The 23,136-nt window shown below is 39.9% G+C and overlaps 2 protein-coding genes across 2 annotated transcripts; one reads left to right on the forward strand and one right to left on the reverse strand.

Annotated features, from left to right (window-relative positions):
• Positions 1–3,163: 3,163 nt before the first annotated feature.
• Positions 3,164–4,012, reverse strand: LOC141639776 (uncharacterized). Its single transcript, XM_074448825.1, has one exon. The coding sequence runs from the start codon at positions 4,010–4,012 to the stop codon at positions 3,164–3,166; it is 849 nt and encodes a 282-aa protein (XP_074304926.1).
• Positions 4,013–9,328: 5,316 nt separating this feature from the next.
• On the forward strand, positions 9,329–10,183 carry LOC141639784 (antimicrobial ginkbilobin-2-like protein). The gene has a single exon (XM_074448831.1). It carries the CDS (start codon positions 9,329–9,331, stop codon positions 10,181–10,183), a length of 855 nt encoding a protein of 284 aa, XP_074304932.1.
• Positions 10,184–23,136: the final 12,953 nt, after the last annotated feature.

The following is a 23,136-nucleotide window of genomic DNA, read 5'->3' on the forward strand; positions in this document are numbered from 1 at the left end:
AGATGGACAACTTTTACAAGATCAACAATTCATAAGCAAGAGAGTTTAGTATGTTAAAGTAACAGTAGCCATTATTGTAACAACTTGAAGACTTTTACAGTTTTGCAAAATGAACACGGTTTTTAAGCTTTGTAAAACGATTTGCAAACTTGAAATAAATCTCAGAAAAAGTCTTGAGATTTTCAGAGGAAATGGCACGCCTTTTATAGAGGAAATGAGTAAGGGAGTTGCTAGGGTTTTGAAGGGTCAAAGACCTCACATGTGATGAGCCTCAACAACCACCCAATACTTGCACCAAAGAAGGTTCTTATGCAAAGGCAAAAAGAGAGAAAGAGTGTTTGAAAATTATCCATAAAAGCTCATGCAAATTCAGAAAACAAAGAGGGAAAAAACAAGTCACATGATGACAAGTTTACACAAATATGGCAAAAAGCATTTCTTGTTTTCTAAAAGACCAAAGGGTCAAATTTGCACAAAGAGGAAACATTTTGAAAATGATAATTATTCAAACCACTTTTTATTGAAGGCCAAATCCTTATAAAAATCTGAAGTTTATCTTTCAAAAATAAGAGACACGTAAAAGGCTTTCGAAAGATAAAAAGACTTCAAGTGTTACGAATTGAGGCAACAATCCAGGCAGCTGTTACTTGTGAAAGTAACAGTCGTCTTGACTGTTTCTATTACTCTAAGATACTTAACTTTTTAACTTGTACATTAGATGACACTTAAGACTCAATACAAAGGGATGATTAACAACTCAACACTTCTTAATCCATGCTTGATTTGATCATAAATCCTGAAAAGGTAAACTAAGATAACACAAATCAAATGGGCATGTTATCATCAATTAAAGGAACCCAACAAATTCCCTCTTTGATGATGACAAGCCCCAAATGAATGTTTAAGCAATGTAAACATCTTAATTCAAGATTTTAATCAAGCAAGATCATATGAGAGAAGGGACTATATTACCTTATAAAGCAAGAACTTAGATCATACTTACCATGATAATTTTACATTGCCCCAAAAACAAGAGTAAAAGTTAAGAAGGTTAGGCCTAGACATTAGTTAATCAATATGCAAGAGATTAAGAGCATGAGTTTACCTTTTCCCCCTCTTGACATCATCAAAAAGGATAGGGAAGCCAATGGCATTAGAGTGCAAACAACCATAAGAAAACACAAAAAGACACATATAACCGTGACAAGATAACAAAGTCAACATAAACATATGGATTAAACATAAGTTAAACATAGTTCACCACGGCTAAATGAAGTTTAACATACACCATCAAGCATAAAAACAACGAGTAAAAAAAGATAGTCTTAGAAGGGCACAACATGGTGGGACAAAATGAAAAGTCAAGGATAAGGTCAAGGGGCCGAAATGGATAGGATAGGCTAAGGAGAGGAAGCTTGGTCACCATCGGAGCCACTACCCAAAGGATCATCATCCAATTGATTAACATGAGCATCATCACCATGTTCCTTTGTTGAGACGAGAGTGGAGATGATATCCACCTCACCACGAATGAGGTCCACGGTGGATGCAAGAGCCGAGATGGCCATGTCCTTTTGGCTAGCATCGTGCTTAATCCAAGCACTCAAATCAGCCACAGCTTGAAGAACTTCCCGCCATTTTCCCGTACCGGCTTGACTAGACGACCCACCCTCAGGATCCGTCTTAATTTTCACAGAAATCAATTCATCATTATCCACTTTGATAAGCATGTTCCCCAGGCCATTTGACCATCACTCATGATGTCGCACATGTCCAACGAACCCAAACTAGAACTCACTAATACCCCGTGTGCCTTGAGCACGACTGATAACCACATTCCATAGGGTAAGTGTAGCATGCTAGAGGAGGGTTTACGGAGTTTGGTCGAAATAAGATGAAATCGCTTAAACATTAACCCAATCAAATTAACCTTTTTATGTGTTGCAATGTGATAAATTAGGTATTGTTGGGCAATGGATAGTTTTCCCCGATCACCCGAAAGGTAAATGGAGCGACAAAGCATGTTAAAAATAATCCGGAGTGGTGGGGGTATTTGGGTGTTGCTAACTGGACCACAAGTGACTGTTTTAGGACAAATAATTTGGGCAACGCCGAGGGGTGAGGCGTAAGGTAAGGTGACCCAAGTTTCAGAGGGGAGATTGTCATAACCTCCGGTTGGGATATTAAGGACGGTAGAAAAATCAGATTGAGTCAGTTTAAGAGGCTTACCATTAACCTTAGCCGTGAGGAAATCACCCGATTTATCCACTCGGACGGATGCAAAGAATTGAATCACTTCACTTACAAATATCGGTTCACGCAATTCCAACAATTTTTCCCAACCTTGAGCCAAAATCATATCCCAGACACTGTGAAAAGCGGGGGACTCGAACCAGGATTGATTGTAAACCCGAGGAGAATGGATGGCTTTGGGGTTCATCAACCTCTCACAATTTTTGTAGATGGAGGTGGGAAGATCCAAACTTTCGAGTTGTTCCCAAACATGAGCCAAATCCTATTTAGAAGTTAGGGATACCGAATCAGAGGGTGAAAGGTACACTAATTTTTTCTTTGATGGTTTCGATTTTTTCAAGGGTGGTTCACTGGGTGTTTCAACAGGGGGATTGATTGTGGGGGTTTCAATGTCACTTTGCTCGACACTTTCAGAGATGGGAGGTAATTGGGATGAAGAGGCTTTATCCTTTATTTTGTTACCTTTCTTTGCCGGAACCGGAGCCGAATCAGCAGACATGGTCGGATTTTCATTCAAATCAATTGGAGTTTCTTCAATGTCATCGATATTCACAGTGACGGTCTCGGTGACGATCCTTGATAGTGAAAGCATCATTCAAATGATCTTTAATTGCCTGAATTTTTGAAGCATTATTTCCAGTAATTAACAAGTCATCCACGTACACAACAATGGCAACAAAGGAGCTAGTAGACTCTCCCTTGGTGAATAAAGAGTAGTCAGAATTGGCTTTAACATATCCATGTTTCATGAGAAATTCGGACAACTCAACATTCCATTGTCTGGATGCCTGCTTCAGTCCATAAAGAGACCTCTTAAGAAGACAAACATCACTTGGTTTTCCCTTCTTATAACCTTCAGGTTTCCTCATGCATACCTCCTCGTCCAAAAAACCATGGAGGAATGCATTATTTATGTCAAGTTGATTGAGTGGCCAGTCTTTTGCTGCAGCAATGGCAATGATACACCTGACTGTTGTGAATTTAGCAACAGGATTAAAGTATGCTTATAGTCTTTTCCCTCAATCTGACTATAACCCTTAGCCACAAGCCTAGCCTTATATCTCTCAACAGACCCATCAGGATTGAATTTGATCTTATAGACCCATTTTTCCCCTATAGCTTTCTTTCCAGGTGGCAAAGATGTCAACTCCCATGTCTTATTCTCCTCCAATGTTGCTAACTCCTTATCCATAGCCTGCTGTGAATGAGGGTCATCTTTGGCTTGAGAAAAGGTGGATGGTTCATACAGCTGTAAGACATTGTGACAGGAAGCTTGGTAATTTGGTGAGAAACCATGGAGTTGAATGTGGGCATTCAAAGCAGAATGTGCAGCAACATTAGAGGCTCCAGGCATATTTGCAATAGATTGTGGTATCCCTTGGCAATGAAAATCCTTTAATCTGGAATTCAAAAACCTATCTCTAGAAGATCTTCTAGGATTAGGAATGCCAGCAGTTGCAGGTGTAGTAGTAGTTGAATTATTATTATTAGTATTTGGTATTATGGTATTATTTGGTAAAATAGTGTTTAAATGATTAGTATTTATTGGACTGATATTACGAGTATCAGTGGGTATTGGAATATCAGTGGCATTATTTTCTTCCAAAAAAATATTCTGAAGAGGAAAAATTGTATTAGAAACTGCAGAAGAATTGAATGTAGGAGAAAATGGGAAAAGATGTTCCCTGAAAACCACATCTCTACTATAGATCACCTTGTGGGAGGCCAAATTATACAATCTATAACCTTTCTTGCCCATGGGATATCCCAGAAAATTGCATATAAGAGCTCTGTCCTCAAACTTGTCCCCATCATGTGTTGCAACATAACACAAACAGCCTACTACCCTTAGATGTGTATAATTAGGTGACTGGCCAAACAAACACTCATGAGGTGTCTTCTATTTAAGGACAGCAGTGGGAAGCAGGTTAATAATATGGGTGGCAGCAAGGATCAGATCACCCCAAAATCTTTTAGGTAAGCTGGATTGAATCTTTAAAGCCCTAGCTACCTCAAGTAAGTGCCTATGCTTACGTTCCACCCTACCATTTTGCTGAGGGTTACCAGGAATGGAAGTTTGATGCACTATACCTCTGTCAGCTAACAACTTATCACAATCTCTTTGTACAATTTCTGTACCATTATCAGAACTTAAGATCTTCGCAGTAGTATTAAATTGATTTTGAACATAGGCAAAGAAATGTTCAAGAGTTTGAGCAACAAGATCTTTATGTTTTAACAACATAGTCCATGTGATTCTACTAAAATCATCAACCACAGTTAAGAAATAAGATGCACCATTGATGGCTAATACTCTATATGGTCCCCAAAGATCAACATGAATTAACTCAAAAGGAGCATTAGTAACAGAGGTACTAATGGGAAAAGGACTTTTATGATATTTGGCCATCAAACAAGTGTCACAATAGAAACTGTTCTTATTAACAACAGAATGTACTTGAGGTACAACATGTTTCATTGTTGACAGTGCACTATGTCCTAACCTAGCATGCAACAAAGTTACATCAGTAAGACCAACATTTGCAGTAACAAAATCTGTGCTAGATACATTAACAGTGCATTTATTCTTAGGTATACTACTTAGATGATAGATGCCTGCTTTCTTCAAGCCTGAGCATAGTATCTCTTCAGTTAAACTGTCCTGAACAACACAACCATCAGGAGTAAACTTAGCACACAGTTTTCCATTGTGCAACAATTTTCCAAGAGAAAGCAAATTATGCTTGAAATCAGGCAAATAAAGAACATTGTGCAACAACAATTTATCAGAAATATGAACACTACCAGTATAGTGAACGTTCTTAACTTGTCCATCAGGTAGGGTAACTGCTAAGGGTTTTAACAATGGTTTTATAGTCTGTAAATTGGACAGCATATACGTCATGTGGTCTGAGGCCCCTGAATCAATTATCCAATTCATATTTAGGAAATTATGATCATGAACACGAGCACTAACAGCCAAGAGATTACCTGCTATTTGAGATGGTCCAGCAATATCAGTAAATGTCTGATGATGAGACTGTAGTTTGAACAACTCTTTAGCCACAGCTTGCACAAAAGAAGCATCAATAGCAGGAAGAGTGCTACCAGCAGAGTCCAGAGGTGAATCAGCAGTCTTAGCCTCCTCAACATTGGCTGCAAACCTCTTTCCTGGACCAGTAGAAGAAGTACCAGTAGCATGCTTCTGATTTTTAGCAGCAGCAGCAAGCTTGGCTTGCTCTCTCTTGTGATGCCAGCAATACTCAAGAGTGTGACCAGATTTCTCACAGCGTGTACACCAATAAGACGGCTTCTTTGGCTTGTCTTCGTGATCAGAATAAGTGTCATGCCTGGGCTTCTTGTTATCCCTCCGCCAGACATTCTTAGTGGATGTAGCAGCCAAAGCAATGCCCTCAGAATTGAGCACAGGTGCAGCAGGAGCAGACAAAGTCATTTGCACTTCAGCTTGATGGAGTTTTGCATACACCTGATTTATATTAGGAATAGGATCCAGAGCAAGAATATGATCACGAATAGAATCAAATTTCTTGTCTAATCCCATCAAAAAATCCAGTATATGATGTATATTCTCTCTCTCAACGATCTTCTTGAGAATGTTGCAGCTGCAGGTAGAAATTCCTCCACAATCACATTGAGGAAGAGGATCTAAAGATCTAATATCCTCCCAACCTGAACGCAATTTTGCATAGTATTCAGCAATAGACATGTCATCTTGCTTGATTTGACTGACTTCTTTGCGCAATTGATACAGAAAAGGAGCATTCGATTGATTGAACCGCTCGTTCAATTCCTCCCATAGCTGCTTGCTTGAAGTAACATACGAGAAACTTTTAGCGATATCTTCAGATAGAGAAAATTGAATCCAGCGCATCACTATATAATCAGTGCGAATCCAGTCTTGATAACGATCAGTCGTTTCCGCAGGTTTGGAACAAGCGCCATTGATGAAGCCAAGCTTATTCTTCGAAATCAACGCAATTCGCATGTTTCGCGATCAATGGAGAAAAGACTTGCCATTAAAGACCTGCGGAAGAATCTGCATCAACGAGTGATCACTAGTAGTAAGATGCATAGGATCTTTGTAAACAGAAGAAGGAGCAGATGGCACCATTTTTTATTTTAATGGAAGTTGCAGCGGAATTTAGTGTTTTTGATAGAAAAAAAACAGAGAATTAACAATGTAAACAAATGATTTTGTAAGAAATGTAAACAATCGATGCAAGAAAAAACATCAATTTAAGGAAGAAATCATCCAAATCAGGATCGATTTGGCCGATGATACCATATTGAATCTTATTCAATCAATTACTGACGATATTACTCAAGCACAATTCAGAGAAAATGAAGAACTTGAGTAAATAGAATTTGTGAGAATTTTATTGATTATAAACTTAACTTACATCACAATGAATCAACCTATTTATATACATTGTCTACTCTGTACAAATATCTGTAACAAACTAATTACAGGCTGTCATGAGCTGTAGTTAGTTACAAAGTGACGTGGATGTGATGTGGAAGATCCATCCTGGAAGTCTCCAGAAACACAGCATGGATGAAGGCAGTGTAGGATGAGCAGCAATAGCAGGTTAGAGGTAGTAGAGGATCATGATATGATCAACAACGTTCTTTTGTCCGAACGACATTACTTTGTAAGCATAATTGTCATGGCTTGAGATGAATGCACACTTTGCTATGTCTTCCTCCGACACGGACACTTGGTGGTACCCTAAGAAGGAGTTTAAGAAGCTAAGCATTGAGTGCCCTGTCGTAGAAGCGATTAGCTGGTTAATCCTCGACAAGGGTAATAGTTTAATGTTTCTCATGAACTGTACTCGACCAGACATTGTTTATGTTGTTAGTATATTGATTTGTAGTACACAAATATATCCAAACAATGAATATTGGAATGCTCTTCGTCGTTTACTTAAATACATAAAAAGTATAAATGATGTGTGTTTGCATTATGGTAAATATCATGCTGTGTTAGAAGGTTATTGTGATGCAAATTCTGTTGACATCAAGGATAATATTTTTTTTTACTATTAATTATGTTTGACTTTAGGTGGAGGTGTGTGGTATCGTAGAAGTCTTTTAGACAGATTTATGTACCATGCTCCACCAAGAAATATGAGTTTACTACTCTTAAGTTAGCAAGCTAAGAAGCAAATTTGGTTGAGAAACATAGTAGCACTCTGCCAGTATAAGAAGGACAAGTTGTACCACTCTCATTTTTTTTATTAATAAGTAGGGATAAACCCATAGACCTACAGCGAGTAGAGTCCCACACAGAGTTACACAGACACAGCAAAAACACTACAAAGACGGAGAACAACAACACGTATTCAAACACCAAGGCGAAAGGTCGTTATTTGTGCTATCCTTTTCTCTTTCCATGATCTCATTGTTTTTCAATTATTTAACCAATCTTCTAGGGTGTAGGGTAGATTTTACTTCCATGATTTGCACCATAACCCAACTCTTAGAAACACTTTATCTAATATACACGGCCAGTTAGGTGTCTTGTTCTCGAAAATAGCCTCATTTCGCAATTCCCAAATAAGAGTAACTATAGCAATGAAGAATGCTTCCCAAAGGCGTCTTTCAAACCCAACAAAATGATAGTCATACCATACCAGAAATGCATCGTCAATCTCCAAGGGGCATATCCATGTCGTATACCACGCATCACAAATACCCGTCCATAGCTGCCAGGAAAATTTGCAATGCAAAAATAAGTGGCTGGGAGTCTCCAACTCGTCACCACAGAAAGTACATCGCATCTCCTCCCAAGTCATCGCCTTCCACTTCAATATTCTATCCTTGGTATTTACCCTTTTCCACAATATTGCCCACAGAAGTATTTCATACCTTGGTGGTGCTAATCCTTTCCAAATTTTGCTGAACCAATGCTTCCGATCTAGGCCATTGTACTTCAGTTTATAGAAGACATCAACAAAAGTTTTAGTCGTGTAGCATCCTGTATTATCAAACGACCAAATGTGATTTGCAACCAACAATTGGAGTTGCTAAGAATGATGTCTATAATAGGAAGAGAAGACAAATTGGAATCAAGCATGATGTGATTAAACAACTCTAAAAAAAAAATATAGTGATTTCTTTGAAATATGAAAGTGATCTTCCTAATCCCTTTACTAAAGGGTTGACCAAGAATGTGATGTTTGATATGTTGAGGGGGCTGAGCCTTAAGTCATTAAGTCAAGATAGTGTGTGAATCTTGACATGTATAAAGGGTTCATCCCTATAGCATTTGATACTCCTTAGCTTTTGTGGTGGTGGAATTGAGACTCACTTGATGATGGATATTGTATTGTGTTGACATGTTGGATTTTTATACCCTTCATAGCTCAAAGAGAAATGCTATAGAGAAGGATTAGTTACCTATGTGATTGTGATGGTTTGACCGTCATCTATGTAATTAATACTTTTAAAGTTCTACTAGAGCTCCCATTACAAGCAAAGGTAAACACAAGGCCTTAAATGTGCTGTCCGTTGAAATCGCAGAACAAACAATTTGAAGATATGATATGTATTGTAAGTATCTCAAGCAATGTTCAGTAAAACAATCAAATCGACATATATTTTCTTGTTGAAAATAAGTTATTGCCTCATAGTCAAATTATGCCAAAGGTCAACAATCAAACAATTATATTTTTTAATCATATACTGCCTCCAATGCCGTTGGCCGGCAATTACATGCCGAATGGCATTAAGTCATTAACATAACATGCTTATCATTGATTCATTGATAGTTTATTACATAACCTATGCTTTGTTAATGTCGATACCATCATATCATTCATATAACTTGGTGCATCACCACTAACGATCGTTGTTAAGCAAGACAATACAGCTAATTAATCCTGCTGTATATTTGACTGTCAACATTCTTGCCGTCCTAACCCACATATATAACTTAACAACAAATAACTCGAACCATATAAACTCAACTAATGTTCGACACTCACACGAAAAATAAATAATAAAAATCGTAATATTTACTTAATAATAACTCCCCAATAATTATACAAACATGATAACATTTTCACACCAAAAAATCACATGCGTGGCTGTTTTTGTTCTTTTCTTTCACCACATTACCGATGCAAAATTCATCGGACAAGATTGTTACGATGGAGTCGGAAAATACAGCTCGTCTAGTGATTATGGAACTAACATTAATACCGCAATTGGTAAACTAGGTACCCTTGCATCAACTACCTACTTCAATAACATTTCCGTTGGTACGGGTACTGACAAAGTCAATGCCCTCTTTTCTTGTCGATACGACATCGCTTCCGAAGATTGTCAAATTTGCGTCGCTAGCACTATCGCCTACGTTCCACTCTGCCTTCGGAGTGTCGAAGGTATACAATTTTATCAAGAGTGCACATTACATTACTCTAACTACACAATATTCTCCTTCATGGAGGAAACCCCGCGTTACTATATACACGGTCTTAGGACTGTTAGCGACGATGGTGAATTCAGCAAACTTTTATCCACTACCTTTACTACTCTAATAAATGACGCTGTCTCTGAATTCGCTGTTTCATCGCGTTATTTTGCGACAGCGACAGCTGATTACTCAACCTTCGAAACAATTTACGCGCTTGCGCAATGCAACGAGGATCTAACCTCCTCTGATTGCAATAAATGTTTGGAACAAGGGTTTGGGAATTTTACTGAAACATATCCAGGGGCGTATTTGGGACAAGTTTTTTCGCCTAGTTGTACGTTAAGTTATAAGTTGTCGAGTGTAACAATGACTAAACCGTACGATTTCTCTGTACCCATAAGTGATTCACCCGACGATGGTTCGACTCCTCCACCGCCAACTTTGTCCAAGTTCACGTCAACTCCTGGATCATCAGGTATGATTCGTTGATGTGTTCGTTATTTTCGAATCCAATTTAAAATAATAAGTGATGGTTAAGACTCAATCATCACTGGTTTCTAATAATATTTATTCCATGAAAATAAATCGTTTGTCAAATAAGAAGTGGTTTTACATTAATATTTACTCGTATGTCAAAAATGGTACAAGACCGACTTGTGTAAAATCGCGTAAGTTGACAACTCTTTATTTTGCACAGGAACAAGAGGAGTGTCAAACAGAGTTGCAAGTTTCTCCATTATTCTACTTTGTTTTGGGCTGCTCCTGTAAAAGTCAGCATGACCAGCGTCGAGTTTTCAGAATTCAATTACTCTTTCGATGGTACACCATTCGCACAAGTTAGTGAATGATATACACACTCTGTTTCCATAGACTTTATGGACCGAAGTGAATATTAAGGAGAATGAAAGGAATAATGTAATTTTTCCTTAGGTTTTTCTTTTTTTTTTGTGAAACCTATTCTTTATTATTTGCCTTATTTTATGAACGACTACAGTTAAATTTTTTGTTTTCGATATTTTCGTTACACTACGGAACTATGAATGTTGGGCACTTCGATCAAGTTTTAATTAACCTCGGAAGTGAATGAGGATCGTTGCATATTTAAGTGTCGATATTCACAACCAGCAATATCGATCGAGTACTAGTCGGTCCAATTCTTAAAGCTTATTGATAGGAAAATACCGGTTGTTGTAAATACTAGAATTAACTATAAAATTAACAATTTATAGACCTAACTAGACTCTACTAACTTCTAACAATAAGGTAGTAAAATGGCAAGCTAGGGTCGAACCCAAGGGAAGGACATTTAACTAAAGACTCGAATTGTAAAATATTGACCAACAATCACTAACTAAGACTCCTCTAACTAATTAAGACACTAATGACAATTTAGACTCAACAATTTAAACTAATCACAAACAATGGGTATTCACAATGTTCAACTTGTAGGAAACATATAAGGAGAAAGCATTGGTTTTGAAACAACATGAAAAAGAGTAAAAGTGGAGATTTTTCTATTGAGACAATTTAACAAACAAGTAGTATACAAGAATTCAATATAAGAGAAAAACTTGATGTAACTTGGCACAACAAATACTTCCTAAGCATAAAGATCCTCTCTTTTCCTTCTTCAACAAATCACCCAACAACTTTCATAAGATGGTGATTACTTGCTTCTAAGATAGAGTAGTTAATCCTACCTATATGGTCACCCAATTGAAAAACCACAAGAGAATTATTACACACAAGAGCATTAAGATCAATTCCGAACAAAAGAAGTCAAGAACTAACTTGCAAATTCCACTCACAAAGAAACAAGTTTTAAACCAAATTCATAAAGATGCAAGCTTTCTACAAAGATTGCAATAGTAGGATGAATAACATGCAAGGTTAACCATTCCTAACACATTAACATTCAACTTGCCATCGATTCTTTCAAACTAGCCTCCACTTACATAACTCACTGACAGAGTCAAATATGTCGTATCAAATTGTGTCAATTAGGATGTGTTATGCGAGTTGTGAGGCCAATTTTGTGCACTAATCTTTTACATACACCGGCTTATTCCATTTGCTTGTAGTTTGGTCACATTGAGCTCTCTTTTGGTTTACTCATCTCACAAGACATATTCAAGCTTCTATGTAAATGAGTCAAGATAGAGATTTCATTTTGCACCAACCGAGACATGAAGCTCAAACTAACAAAGCGATGTCAAGTGAAGACGAGGAAGTAAAGAATCAAGGTTATGATCAGATTTTGGAGAGGGACTCCCGTCCTGGGCGGAGTCTGCGCCTCTCCCCAGATCCTGCGCATTCTTAATGAAATACGGGCCTAAATTTCCGTGTTTGGGCTTTAGTGAGACGGTTTAACTTAGGTTTTTGTGCAGCAATATAAATACCTCCACGCTTTGAAGAACATTTTATCTTGGTTGTTATCTTTAATCTTGTAATAATTAGAACATATCCTCTTTAATTTATGTTAAGCATTCTTCATTTCTTGGGTTGTAAGACAATTATGAGGAGCTAATCTTCTCATTACTTGGTATAATTTCATTCAAAGTTCCCAACTTTGGTATTGTAAGACCTTCTAATCTCTCTTAATTTATCCAATACTCTTTCTTTGTGCTTAATTTCATATTTTGAATGAGTTTATGTTTGGGTTGGTCATCCATGCTTATTGTTGTTTAGCTATTGCAAATCCTAGATAAATGGTTTAATCTATCTAGGATTGTTTGAAACAAATTTGTTGTATGATGATTTGGTTTAAAGGATTCATATAACAAACAGGAAAGTTTATGTCTTTTTCTCATTTGTATGGTTTAATCTTGTGAGGAATTGATCATAGCTTCATCTTTTGGTCAAATTTTAATGCTCATGCTTAGTCTCTTTTCATGGTTTAATGACTTGTTTTCTAAGCTTGAAGGGTGCATGTAGATGGTTTAATTTACATGTATTAACATCTTGAGATGATAGTATTGGGTGAATAATTTTAAAAGAGTATGTAAAAAGGATCAAGCTTTACTAATTGTTGATTACTAAGAGGAAGTTACACCATGTTCTCTTTAATATTGAATTTTCTCGCATACCAAGTGATGCGTGTCTTTTATGTGATGTTTTACATCCCATTTTACACGCATTTCAGAGCTCATTCATGTAGTTTATGCTGCATTTCTCCCTATTTTCGTCTACTTCCGTATTTTGTACATTATTGCAGAAATGTGAAGGATCCAGCGGAAAATCAAGCTAAATCCGTCCCCGAGTATCCTGCATTGCATTTTGACGTGAAGTATTCACCTGAGGAACGAGCTTGGTGCGCAATTCAAGGCCCAAAAGACAAGTCCACGAGTTCATAGAAGTCAAGTAGCAGCTCAAGTAGTCGATCGACCACCACCTTCGGTCGATCGACCAACCCTCGGGTTACAGAAGCTACTGTTCACTGCCAAGCAGTCGATCGACCCATCACCTCAGTCGATCGACCACGATGCTATTCCAGACGAGAATTAAAAGACCGAGGAACTTGAAGCCCATTAAGTTTAGATTTTGGAATAATTGTTACGTGAACTTTCTATATAACGTAACTGAGAATACCTAGTCTAGGATCAAGCTTTATTATCAGAAATTTACATTGAGTTTTAGTTTACTAATTAGGGTTTGGGATATTAATTTGCATTGGATTTCCGTTGTGCTTTCAATCATTCCGTTACATTCCTTCTGCGAAATTCGGTATTCCTTCTGTTCTAATTTCCAGATTATTACTTATTTCGTCATTAGTGTAGAATTGCTAGTTAATTCCCGCAGCCAATTTGTTGTTTATGTTAATTGTTCTCTTTGTCGTTTCAAGCATGAATCCGTTAGTTAATTTCGTTATTAAAGTTATTGTTTTTACCCTTAGCATGAGTAGCTAAATAGTTTGTGCTAGGATGTAGGCGAATTTTAGCGTAGGCGACAAAGTATTGAACACGGTCTGATTCGCGTGTCAGTTGATCGACTGGCATTATCGGTCGATCGACTGACCTCGTGAGGTTACCCTTCGTTTTAATTGATTTTAATGATGTATTTAACGAATCGAATGCATGCGACCAGTTAGATGCTTATTTTAAGACTGACCCATTAGATCGAAAGATAGGGAAAGTTATTTGACCACTAATTAAAATGACTAAACTGTGCTAAGATCGAAAGATAGGTATAGTTTAGACCGTTAGTCACTTTTCAGGACGAGAGTCTGTATTAGTGATATTAGGGACCTATAGCGAGATCGAAAGATGTTATTTGTTAAGAGTGGACCGAGAGGACCTCTTGTTTCCCGCCTCACTTGTGTTCAATTTAGACCTGTTTAGTATGCTGCCGCCGAAGCTTTAATGAACCGAACATCCTAGTACCCCTCCTTTATCTGTTTAAACCATCTTTTCAGTTTATTGTCTTTATTTACTCTTAGCTGTAGACCAACTCAATTCAACCCCCACAATTGTTACCTTAGACTGAATATAAATCAACTAGAATTTACATCTGCCTCCTTGTGGTTCGACCCTGTTACCACTAGCCTAGGTTAGTCTTAATAGGAAATTATAAATCTTATTTTTGGTACTCACAACGACGGGTATCAAATTTTGGCGCCGTTGCCGGGGAGGCAATAGTCCTAATTTTAGTTGTTTTAATTTTAGTCTTTCTTAGTTTAAGGGACTTCTGTTCCTTAAACTTTTCTTATATTCTTTTTGTAGTTTCCTCTTATGCGCAGGTCACAGGGTGGTGAACTAGTGCCATTTGACCCTGAGATAGAGAAATCTTTGCGCGAGTTGAGACGAACACAAAGGGTACTACCGAGAGGAAGAGCCGAGTACTCGTCAAGCTATTACGAGAACGATCTGTTCGAAGAAGATCCTGATCTTCACCCGTTTCCACTTCTTCACCCGAGACAGTTACTTCTCCAGAAATTCCAGTCATGGCCGAGGAAGCGAGTATAGCTAGTCATTCGAGCCGACAGTGAAAACTTATATAAGGGGTTCGAATTACCGGGAGATGCCAGGAAGTTCGAACCAAAGCCTTCATACATTAGCATGGTTGAGAAGAACCGATTCGGGGAGCGCAAATGAAGATGCAGCTAAGCATATGGAGACCTTTATTGGCTCTCTTTGTTCCATACCCCCACCACCGGCGTGACCCAAGACCGGATCAAGGAGACCATGTTCATCTTCTCCCTTCGTGATCTTTGCAAGGGAGTGGTATAGAGATTTGGACCGAACCGTTCAGGGGATCACCGATTGGAATTCATTGGCATTGGCATTCTACAAGAAGTACTTTTCTGCTTCAAGGACGATTGCTATTAGAGCTCAAATCACGGGCTTTAAACAAGGGCTGGATGAGAACTTCCACGAAGCATGGGTCCGTTTTAAGAAGTTGGTGCGAACCATACCGCACCATGGTTTCGAAAAATGGAGCTTGTGCAATCATTTCTATAATGGGTTGTACGACGATTAGAGGGCCATTTTGGATGCTGCAGCCAATGGCCGATTTGCTGAGAATTTGGGAGCAACCAAGGGGTGGAAGATCATTGACGATCTAGCTACCCACAAGGCCGAGTATGGGAATTCCAGAGGGAACCAGAGGAGAGCTGCTGAATCTTCCTCTGTTGCCGCGCTTGAGGCTCTCACTGCAAGATTTGACAAGTATGAACTAGGAGGAGCTTCAAAAGGTGGGATGTACCAAGTAAATGTTGTATCAGACGGTCCTTTCGTCTGTGTAAGGTGTGGAGCTGAGGGACATGTCTCGAAAATCTGCCCTAGTCCCTTTGAGTCTTGTGCTGCCTTTCAACACTATAGGCAGACCAACACCTACTATGAGCCGAATACCCATCCAAACTTGAGTTGGAGGAGCCAAAATGTCCTGAACCCAACTCAAGCTCCGCCGCAGAAGAACCCTATGTGCCCCCTCATCAAAAGCAGCAACAATATCAGAAACCTCCCTATGTGCCGCAGCAGCAACAATCGCAGAATTCTGAATTTTCCGAGCTTAAGAACTTGTTTCTAAAGGAGTCCCAAGCAAGAGAGGCCGGGATGAAGCTACTAGAGAGCCAAATTTCTCAATTGGCTAGCAAAAGCAACACTCGAGCTCCCGGACACTTGTCGACCCAAACTGACCAAAATGAGACCTTAAATGCCATCACTTTGAGGAGCGGGTCCACCCTTGATGGTCCTGCCATGGTCGAGGACGCTGTCGAAAAAGATGAGCCGGAAACAAGTCAAAAGAAAGCTTCAACGAATAAATCAAAGAAACAGGCGTCTACCAGGAATATTAGTCGATCGACTGATGTACCCGGTCGATCGACTAATACACGGGTTACAGGAGCTTCTGGAACTGTACACAGCGGTCGATCGACTGAGGATAGTGGTCGATCGACCGAGATCACTGCTGATAGCGAGGAATTTCGTCCTTCAATGCCCGACAATTTGAGAGACCATTTGTTCCGAGGTTCGACAATCCCGAAGGTGTTAGGACCGGACCGAGTCTTCGATGGGTCCGTCCTTGTTCGAAATTTGACCCAATGACGGTCAATGGCTCACATTTGAGACGGTCTGAGGAGGGTTCAAGCTTCAATAAGGAGAAAGCAGTGGACTTCCAGCCTAAGTCCACGGATGCCGGCATGCGCAACTTAGAGGAGAGGGCTAAGGTACTTCTTACAGCCCCATATCCGGAGAGCCAGTGCCGACAAAGGAACAGGTATCTTTCAGTAAGTTTGAGAAAGTTATTCGTAGCATGAATGTTCAGGTACCCTTCCTTGAGTTAGTTAACCAAGTGCCTGCATACACTAAGTTTATGAAACAACTCCTGTCAAAGAAAAAGTCACTTGAACATGTGCACACTGTCGCTTTAACTAAAGAGTCATGCTCTTACTTGTCTCACACTGCACCCCTAAGCTAGAAGACCCGGGTAGCTTTTCTGTTCCTTGCAATATAGGTACCTTCTCTATTGAGAAAGCATTATGTGACCTAGGAGCTAGTATAAGCGTCATGCCCTTGAGTCTAGCTAGGAAGCTTAAATTGACCAGGTTTGCTATTACCGATATGACAGTACAGATGGCTGACCGATCTGCGGTCCAGCTGATACCCGTCGTTGTGAGTACCAAAGATAAAATTTATAATCTCCTATTAAGACTAACCTAGGCTAGTGGTAACAGGGTCGAACCACAAGGAGGCAGTTGCAAATTCTAGTTGTTCTATGATCAGTCAAAGGTAACTATTATGGGGGTTGGTTGAATTGGTCTATAACTAATAACAATAAGAAGAAAATAAACTAAAGATATGGATTAAACAGATAAAAGAAAGGTACTAGGATGGTCGGGTCATTTACTGCCGGCAAAGAAACTAAGTCGGTCTGAATTAAACACGGGTAAGGCGGGAAATAAGAGGTCCTCTCGGTCCACTCCTAACAAATAGCATCTCTCGATCTCGCTATAGGTCCCTAATGTCACTAATACTAACTTTCGTCCTGAAAAGTGACTAATGGTCCAAACTATACCTATCTTTCGATCTTAGCACAGTTTAGTCGAGTTAATTGACGGTCACATAACCTACCCTACCTTTCGGTCTAATGGGTCGGTCACAAAATAGGTATCTAACTGGTCGCATGCATTCGATTTGTTAAATACAAGTTTAAAAACAATTAAAACGAAGATAACCTTACAAGGTCAGTCGATCGACCAACAATGTCGGTCGATCGATCGACACGCTGGTTCATCCGTGTCTAATCTAATGCCGCCTTAGCCATAAATCGCCTACATCCTAGCACAAGCTATTTAGCTACTCATGGCGAAGGTAAAAACAACAATAAAACTCATGACAATTACGGAATTCATACTTAAAATAAATAGCAATGATGAAGGAACGATAATTGGCTTGGGAACACTAACTATCAATTCTATACTAACAAAGAAAGCAATAAACGGGATTAGGGCAGAATGAATACCGAAAATTCAGAGGAAAGATTAGGAACAAGGCAAAATTCCAAAGCAAGAATCGATATAGCAAACCCTAATTATCCGAACAAACTTAAACTAAAACTTAATGTATTGTGATGTGAAACTTAATGTGTTCTCTGATGAAAACTCGATGATTTATTCGATGTGCTGCTGTTACGTTATATAGCAACCAACGCAACAATCCTCTCTAAAACCTAAACTTCACGGGCTTTCTAAATCTCGTCTGGAATCGAAGTCTGGTCGATCGACTGAATATGGCGGTCGATCGACTGAATACTCAGTAACAGTAGCTTCTGGAACCCGAGCCATGGTCGATCGACTGACTAGGTTGGTCGCTCGACTGGCTAAGCTGCTACTTGACTTCTTTTAACTCGTGGACTTGTCTTTCGGGCCTTGGATTGCGCACCAAGCTCGTTCCTTAAGCAACTCCTTTACGTCATTTGCAATGCAGCTTACTCGGGGACAGATTCGGCTTGATTTCCCGTCGAATTCTTCACATTTCTGCAATAAAGCACAAAATACGGAAGTAGACGGAAATAGGGAGAAATGCAGCAAATAGTACACAAATGAGCTCTGAAATGCGTGTAAAAAGAGATGTAAAACATCATATAAATGACACGCATCAAATCTCCCCAAACCAAACCTTGCTTGTCCCCAAGCAAGAACTAGACTCGATCTAATGACCTAATGGAACGAGTTCAATCTCAGAGCGAAATGCAATAAGTAAAACCTAAGCCAATTTAATGCACAACCAACAATCAATTAGTAATGTGAATCATGCAAACGAATTATAAAGTCGTCGAAAACTGCTGAACCGTTGACTATAGGAACTTATCAAATTGGACTCTCACGGGTCGCTCAAATCACTCAATTAAGCACAGGTGATATATTCGTAAGATAGGAAGAATTAATTTTGTAGTGACTCTCACCTAACTACGACCTATGAAAACATGCCAGCAATAAAATATGAAAATGATCTCTACGACCGTACATATGCATTCCAACCAACAGATGACCAAAGACACATGCCGAGGTATATATATGGAAATGTGAGGTATGGGTAAGAAGAGGCAAAACATTTTATGGTGAAGTGGAGGTACAGGTGATCAAGCTAGTACCAAGACGGAACCAAGTGACAACATCCAACTTCTTGCTCAATAACAAACGAAACGGTGCTATAACGAGCACAAAACTCACAATCTCCAACTATCAAATCAATAAAACTCCCCATAAATTATAAATGAAACATGGGAGCAAAAATCGCCAAAGGATAAGGATTAAATCATGCGAATTGATTTTTTTTTTTTTCTTTTTCTTTCACGGACATCAGTCGATCGACCTAAATGAGCAGTCGATCGACTGCTCTGAACAGTACAGGACGTTTTTCTCTTTTTCATTTCTTTTTTCGAATCATTTTTTTTTTTCATTTCTTTTTTTTTTTCTTTTTGTCTCTTTCTTTTCATTTTCCCAACTTCATCTCAAAAGAGCAAATGCCACCAAAAATGAGTAACAATTCCAGAAACCAGACTACTAGCTTGACAGAGGTAGGCTATATGTAGGATGTAGTAAATGGGACAAAAAAGGATATTTTTGGTAGTGTGGAGCTTATGGGCAAAATGAGAAAAGGAAACCTCTACCACATGTGTCGACAAACCACAACCCGAATGCATACAGGTATTAAGTAGATCAAATTCATAATCATGCAAATTAAGGAAACATGTCTCATAAGGAGTACTACTCACATTCCTAGATGAACTGGTCATGAATGTCACCAGTTATGGGCTCTAATTCTCAGAAATATGATGTAGTTTGCCAATTATTAAAGTCAAGTCCAAAGTTCAGCAAATAGTTCAACGAAAACTCGAAGATATGCATTTACGATTCTACTAATAACATGTGAGTTAGCAAGGCTTTAGGCAAAACAGGTGCAAATGCAAAATCATCCTTGAAATACTACCGTTCCGACTCGACCTATATGCTAAAATAAACGTGCATGTTATGGAAATTTTTGAAATTTTTCAATTTTTTTGGAATTTTGTATATATGAGAATGAAATAAACAATGCAAGGCAAAAATGTAAACGTGAATGCAAGCAAATGATATGCGACGCAAAACCCTTCCCCAAACCAAATCGCACAATGTCCCCATTGTGCAAAATCAAGTAATGAAGAAAAATGGAAAACGGGAATTTGCGAAAAAAGGGAAATAAAACACAATGACATAAGGTAAAGACTTGGGAACTCACAAGACTTTAAGCGCAGCAAAAGAAACCTCCCCAAACCAGCGTGAGCTAGGAGGTTTCATGAGATGATCTGCTACCGATAAGTGTGCCTGAAAGACAATCAAAACCACGCATAAGACCGAAGAAAACAATTTTGAAACGTAAAAATTGTGCATAAATGAGACAAAAGAAGAAATAGATAATTCGACGGAAAAATAAAGAGGAGTAGAAGACTCCCTTAGGTCCGCAAATCGACCAAACACAGCAGGGGAAAGGTCGTGATCAGGTACAGCAGTGCAGGGTGGTCGATCGACCACAGCACTCAGTCGATCGACCAAGTGAACAGGAACAGAATCTCCTGGAAATCGCAGACAAGTCGATCGACCATACAGCTCAGTCGATCGATTTAAAATACTGCTGTAACTTCTTATTTCTTCGTAATTGCTCAATGATTTGAGCTAATAAGCTCTAAATACCTGCAAATGCACAATAGTACGCGCCCGAAATTGCGCAAAACCCAGAACGAAGTCTAAAGTACTTAAAAATCCTAAGCAAACAAAATAAAAGCGAAGTTTTCGCGCACACAAAAGCAATAGAAAATAGTTCGAAAGCAATAAAATGAAGTTTATAACGAACTCGATCAACTAATAGTTGATCAAAAAGGACCACGGTATGGCCCACTTCGTCGGCTTCTGGCTACTAGAGGTAGCCTCAATGGTGCTCATCTTATCAGTTGCACCCTTCCCAGCTTCGACAGACGGAGAATTCAGCTGATTAGCGTCGTCATCTTCCCAATCAAGGACTCCCTCAGAATCATCGGAGTCCAAATCAGCCCATCTCACCTTGGCTGGCTCATCCTCTACTTCTTCATCAGTCCCATAGCTTAAGCATCCTAGGCCTCCTCTTTGAATGATCGGCTGCTTTACAGCTGGCGCAACTTGTAGTACTCCCTTCCCCAAAACCAGCTCCTGCATTATTTAAAACAGCAGATTCTTCCTCCATATTGCTCCCAATCCGGGGCGGAGGGGTTAATACAGCAGTAGTAATAGGCATGTCGGAAAGTACAAAGTACGATCTCTTTTCAGAGACCGTATTACAAGTGACGGGCCACATGGGATCCTTTTTCTTAGCCGGCTGGGCAAAAACAATAGAGTGTTTTCCCACTTTGAAAGTCAAAGTACCTAGACCGACGTCGATGACTGCACCAGCAGTGTGCAAAAATGGCCTTCCCAAAATGATGGGAATATGGTCATCCTCAGGCATGTCAAGGACAACAAAGTCGACAGGGAAGAAAAACTTCCCTATCTGGACGGGTATGTCCTCTAGGACTCTTATGGGCTCGACTGCAGATCGGTCACCATCCGGATCTGTCATCTCGGTAATAGCAAACCTGGTCGTTTAAGCTTCCTAGCTAGACTCAAGGGCATGACACTTATGCTAGCTCCCAAATCACATAAAGCCTTTTCGATAGAAAAGGTACCTATGCTACAAGGGACGGAAAAACGGCCCGGGTCCTCTAACTTAAGGGGCGCAGTGTGAGACAGATAAGAACAAGACTCCTTGGTAAGTGCGACAGTGTGCACTGTTTCAAGTGACCGCTTTTTAGACAACAGTTGTTTCATAAATTTGGTGTAAGCGGGTACTTGGTTCACTAGCTCAAGGAAGGGGACTTGCACATTCAGACTACGGATAACTTTCTCAAACTTACTGAAAGATACCTGTTCCTTGGTTGGCACGAGTCTCTCCGGATGGGAAATGTAAGGAGCACCTTAGCCCTCTCCTCTAATTCGCGCGCGCCGGCGTCCTTGGACTTTGGCTGGAAGTCCGTCACCTTTTCTTTGTTGAAGCTAGATCCCTCCTCAGACCGTCTCAAATGAGACCCATTGACCGTCATTGGATCGAACTTCGGAGCGGATCGACCCATCAGCACTCGGGTCCGCCCTAGAACTTTCGGGACGGTGGTACCCGAAACAAGTGGTCTCGTAGATTAGTTGGCATTAAAGGACGGAATTCTTCAACATTAGCAGTGATATTGGTCGATCGACCACCCTCCTCGATCGATCGTTGGATTGCACTGATTCGAAGCTCTGTAACCCGTGTTTGATCGATCGATCGGGTATGTCGATCGATCGATCGATTTTCTGTGACGTCTTTTTCTTTGAATTGTTCGTTGAAGCTTTCTCTTGGCTTGTTTCTGGCTCATCTTTCTCGACAGCATCCTCAACCATGGCAGGACCGTTAAGGGTGGACCCGCTTCTCAAGGTGATGGCATTTAGGGTTTCCTTTTGTTCGGGTTGAGTGGGTAGGTGTCCGGGAGCTCGAGTGTTACTTTTACTAGCTAGTTGAGCAATTTGGCTCTCAAGTAACTTCATCCCGGCCTCTCTTGCTTGGGACTCCTTTAGCAACAGATTCTTAAGCTCAGAAAACTCAGAATTTTGTGATTGTTTTCTTTGCTGCGGCACATAAGGAGGCTTCGGCATGCTGCTTTTGTTGCTTTTGATGAGGCGGAACATACGGCTCTTCTTTGTGGCGGATGTTGGGTTGGATTTTGGACATTTTGGCTTCTCCAACTCAAATTCGGGTGGCTTGGCTCAAAGTAGGTGTTTGTCTGCCTATAGTGTTGGAAGGCGGCGCAAGATTCAAATGGACTAGGGCAATTTTTTGAGACATGGCCCTCAACTCCACACCTTTCAGGCACGAAGGGGACCCGTCGACACAAAGATTGACTTGGTATATCCCACCCTTAGAGACTCCTCCTAGCTCATACTTGTCAAATCTTGCAGTAAGAGCCTCAAGTGCGCAAAGAACAGAGGAAGATTCAGCAGCTCTCCTCTAGTTCCCTCTCGAATTCCCATACTCGGCCTTGTGGGTAGCGAGATCATCAATGATTTTCCACCCTTTGGTTGCTCCCAAATTTTCAGCGAATCTCCCATTGCGCAGCGGCATCCAAAATGGCCCTCGATCGATCGTCGTACAACCCATTGTAGAAATGATTGCACAAACTCCACTTTGCAATCCCATGGTGCGGTATGGTCCGCACCAACTTCTTGAATCGGACCCATGCCTCGTGGAAATTCTCATCTGGCCCTTGTTTAAAGCCCGTGATTTGAGCTCTAATAGCGATCGTCCTTGAAGCAGAGAAGTACTTCTTGTAGAACGCCAATGCCAATGTATGCCAATCAGTGATCTCCAGAACGGTCTTGTCCAAATCCCTATACCATTCCCTTGCGGCATCACGAAGGGAAAAGA

This window comes from Silene latifolia, chromosome 2 (genome assembly GCF_048544455.1).
Source record: "Silene latifolia isolate original U9 population chromosome 2, ASM4854445v1, whole genome shotgun sequence".
Lineage (NCBI taxonomy): Eukaryota > Viridiplantae > Streptophyta > Magnoliopsida > Caryophyllales > Caryophyllaceae > Silene > Silene latifolia.

What these genes read in the sequence shown, in the direction of transcription:
- LOC141639776 (XM_074448825.1), bottom strand. Translation starts at nt 4,012, where the DNA reads ATGGGCAAGAAAGGTTATAGATTGTATAATTTGGCCTCCCACAAGGTG.
- LOC141639784 (XM_074448831.1), top strand. Translation starts at nt 9,329, where the DNA reads ATGATAACATTTTCACACCAAAAAATCACATGCGTGGCTGTTTTTGTT.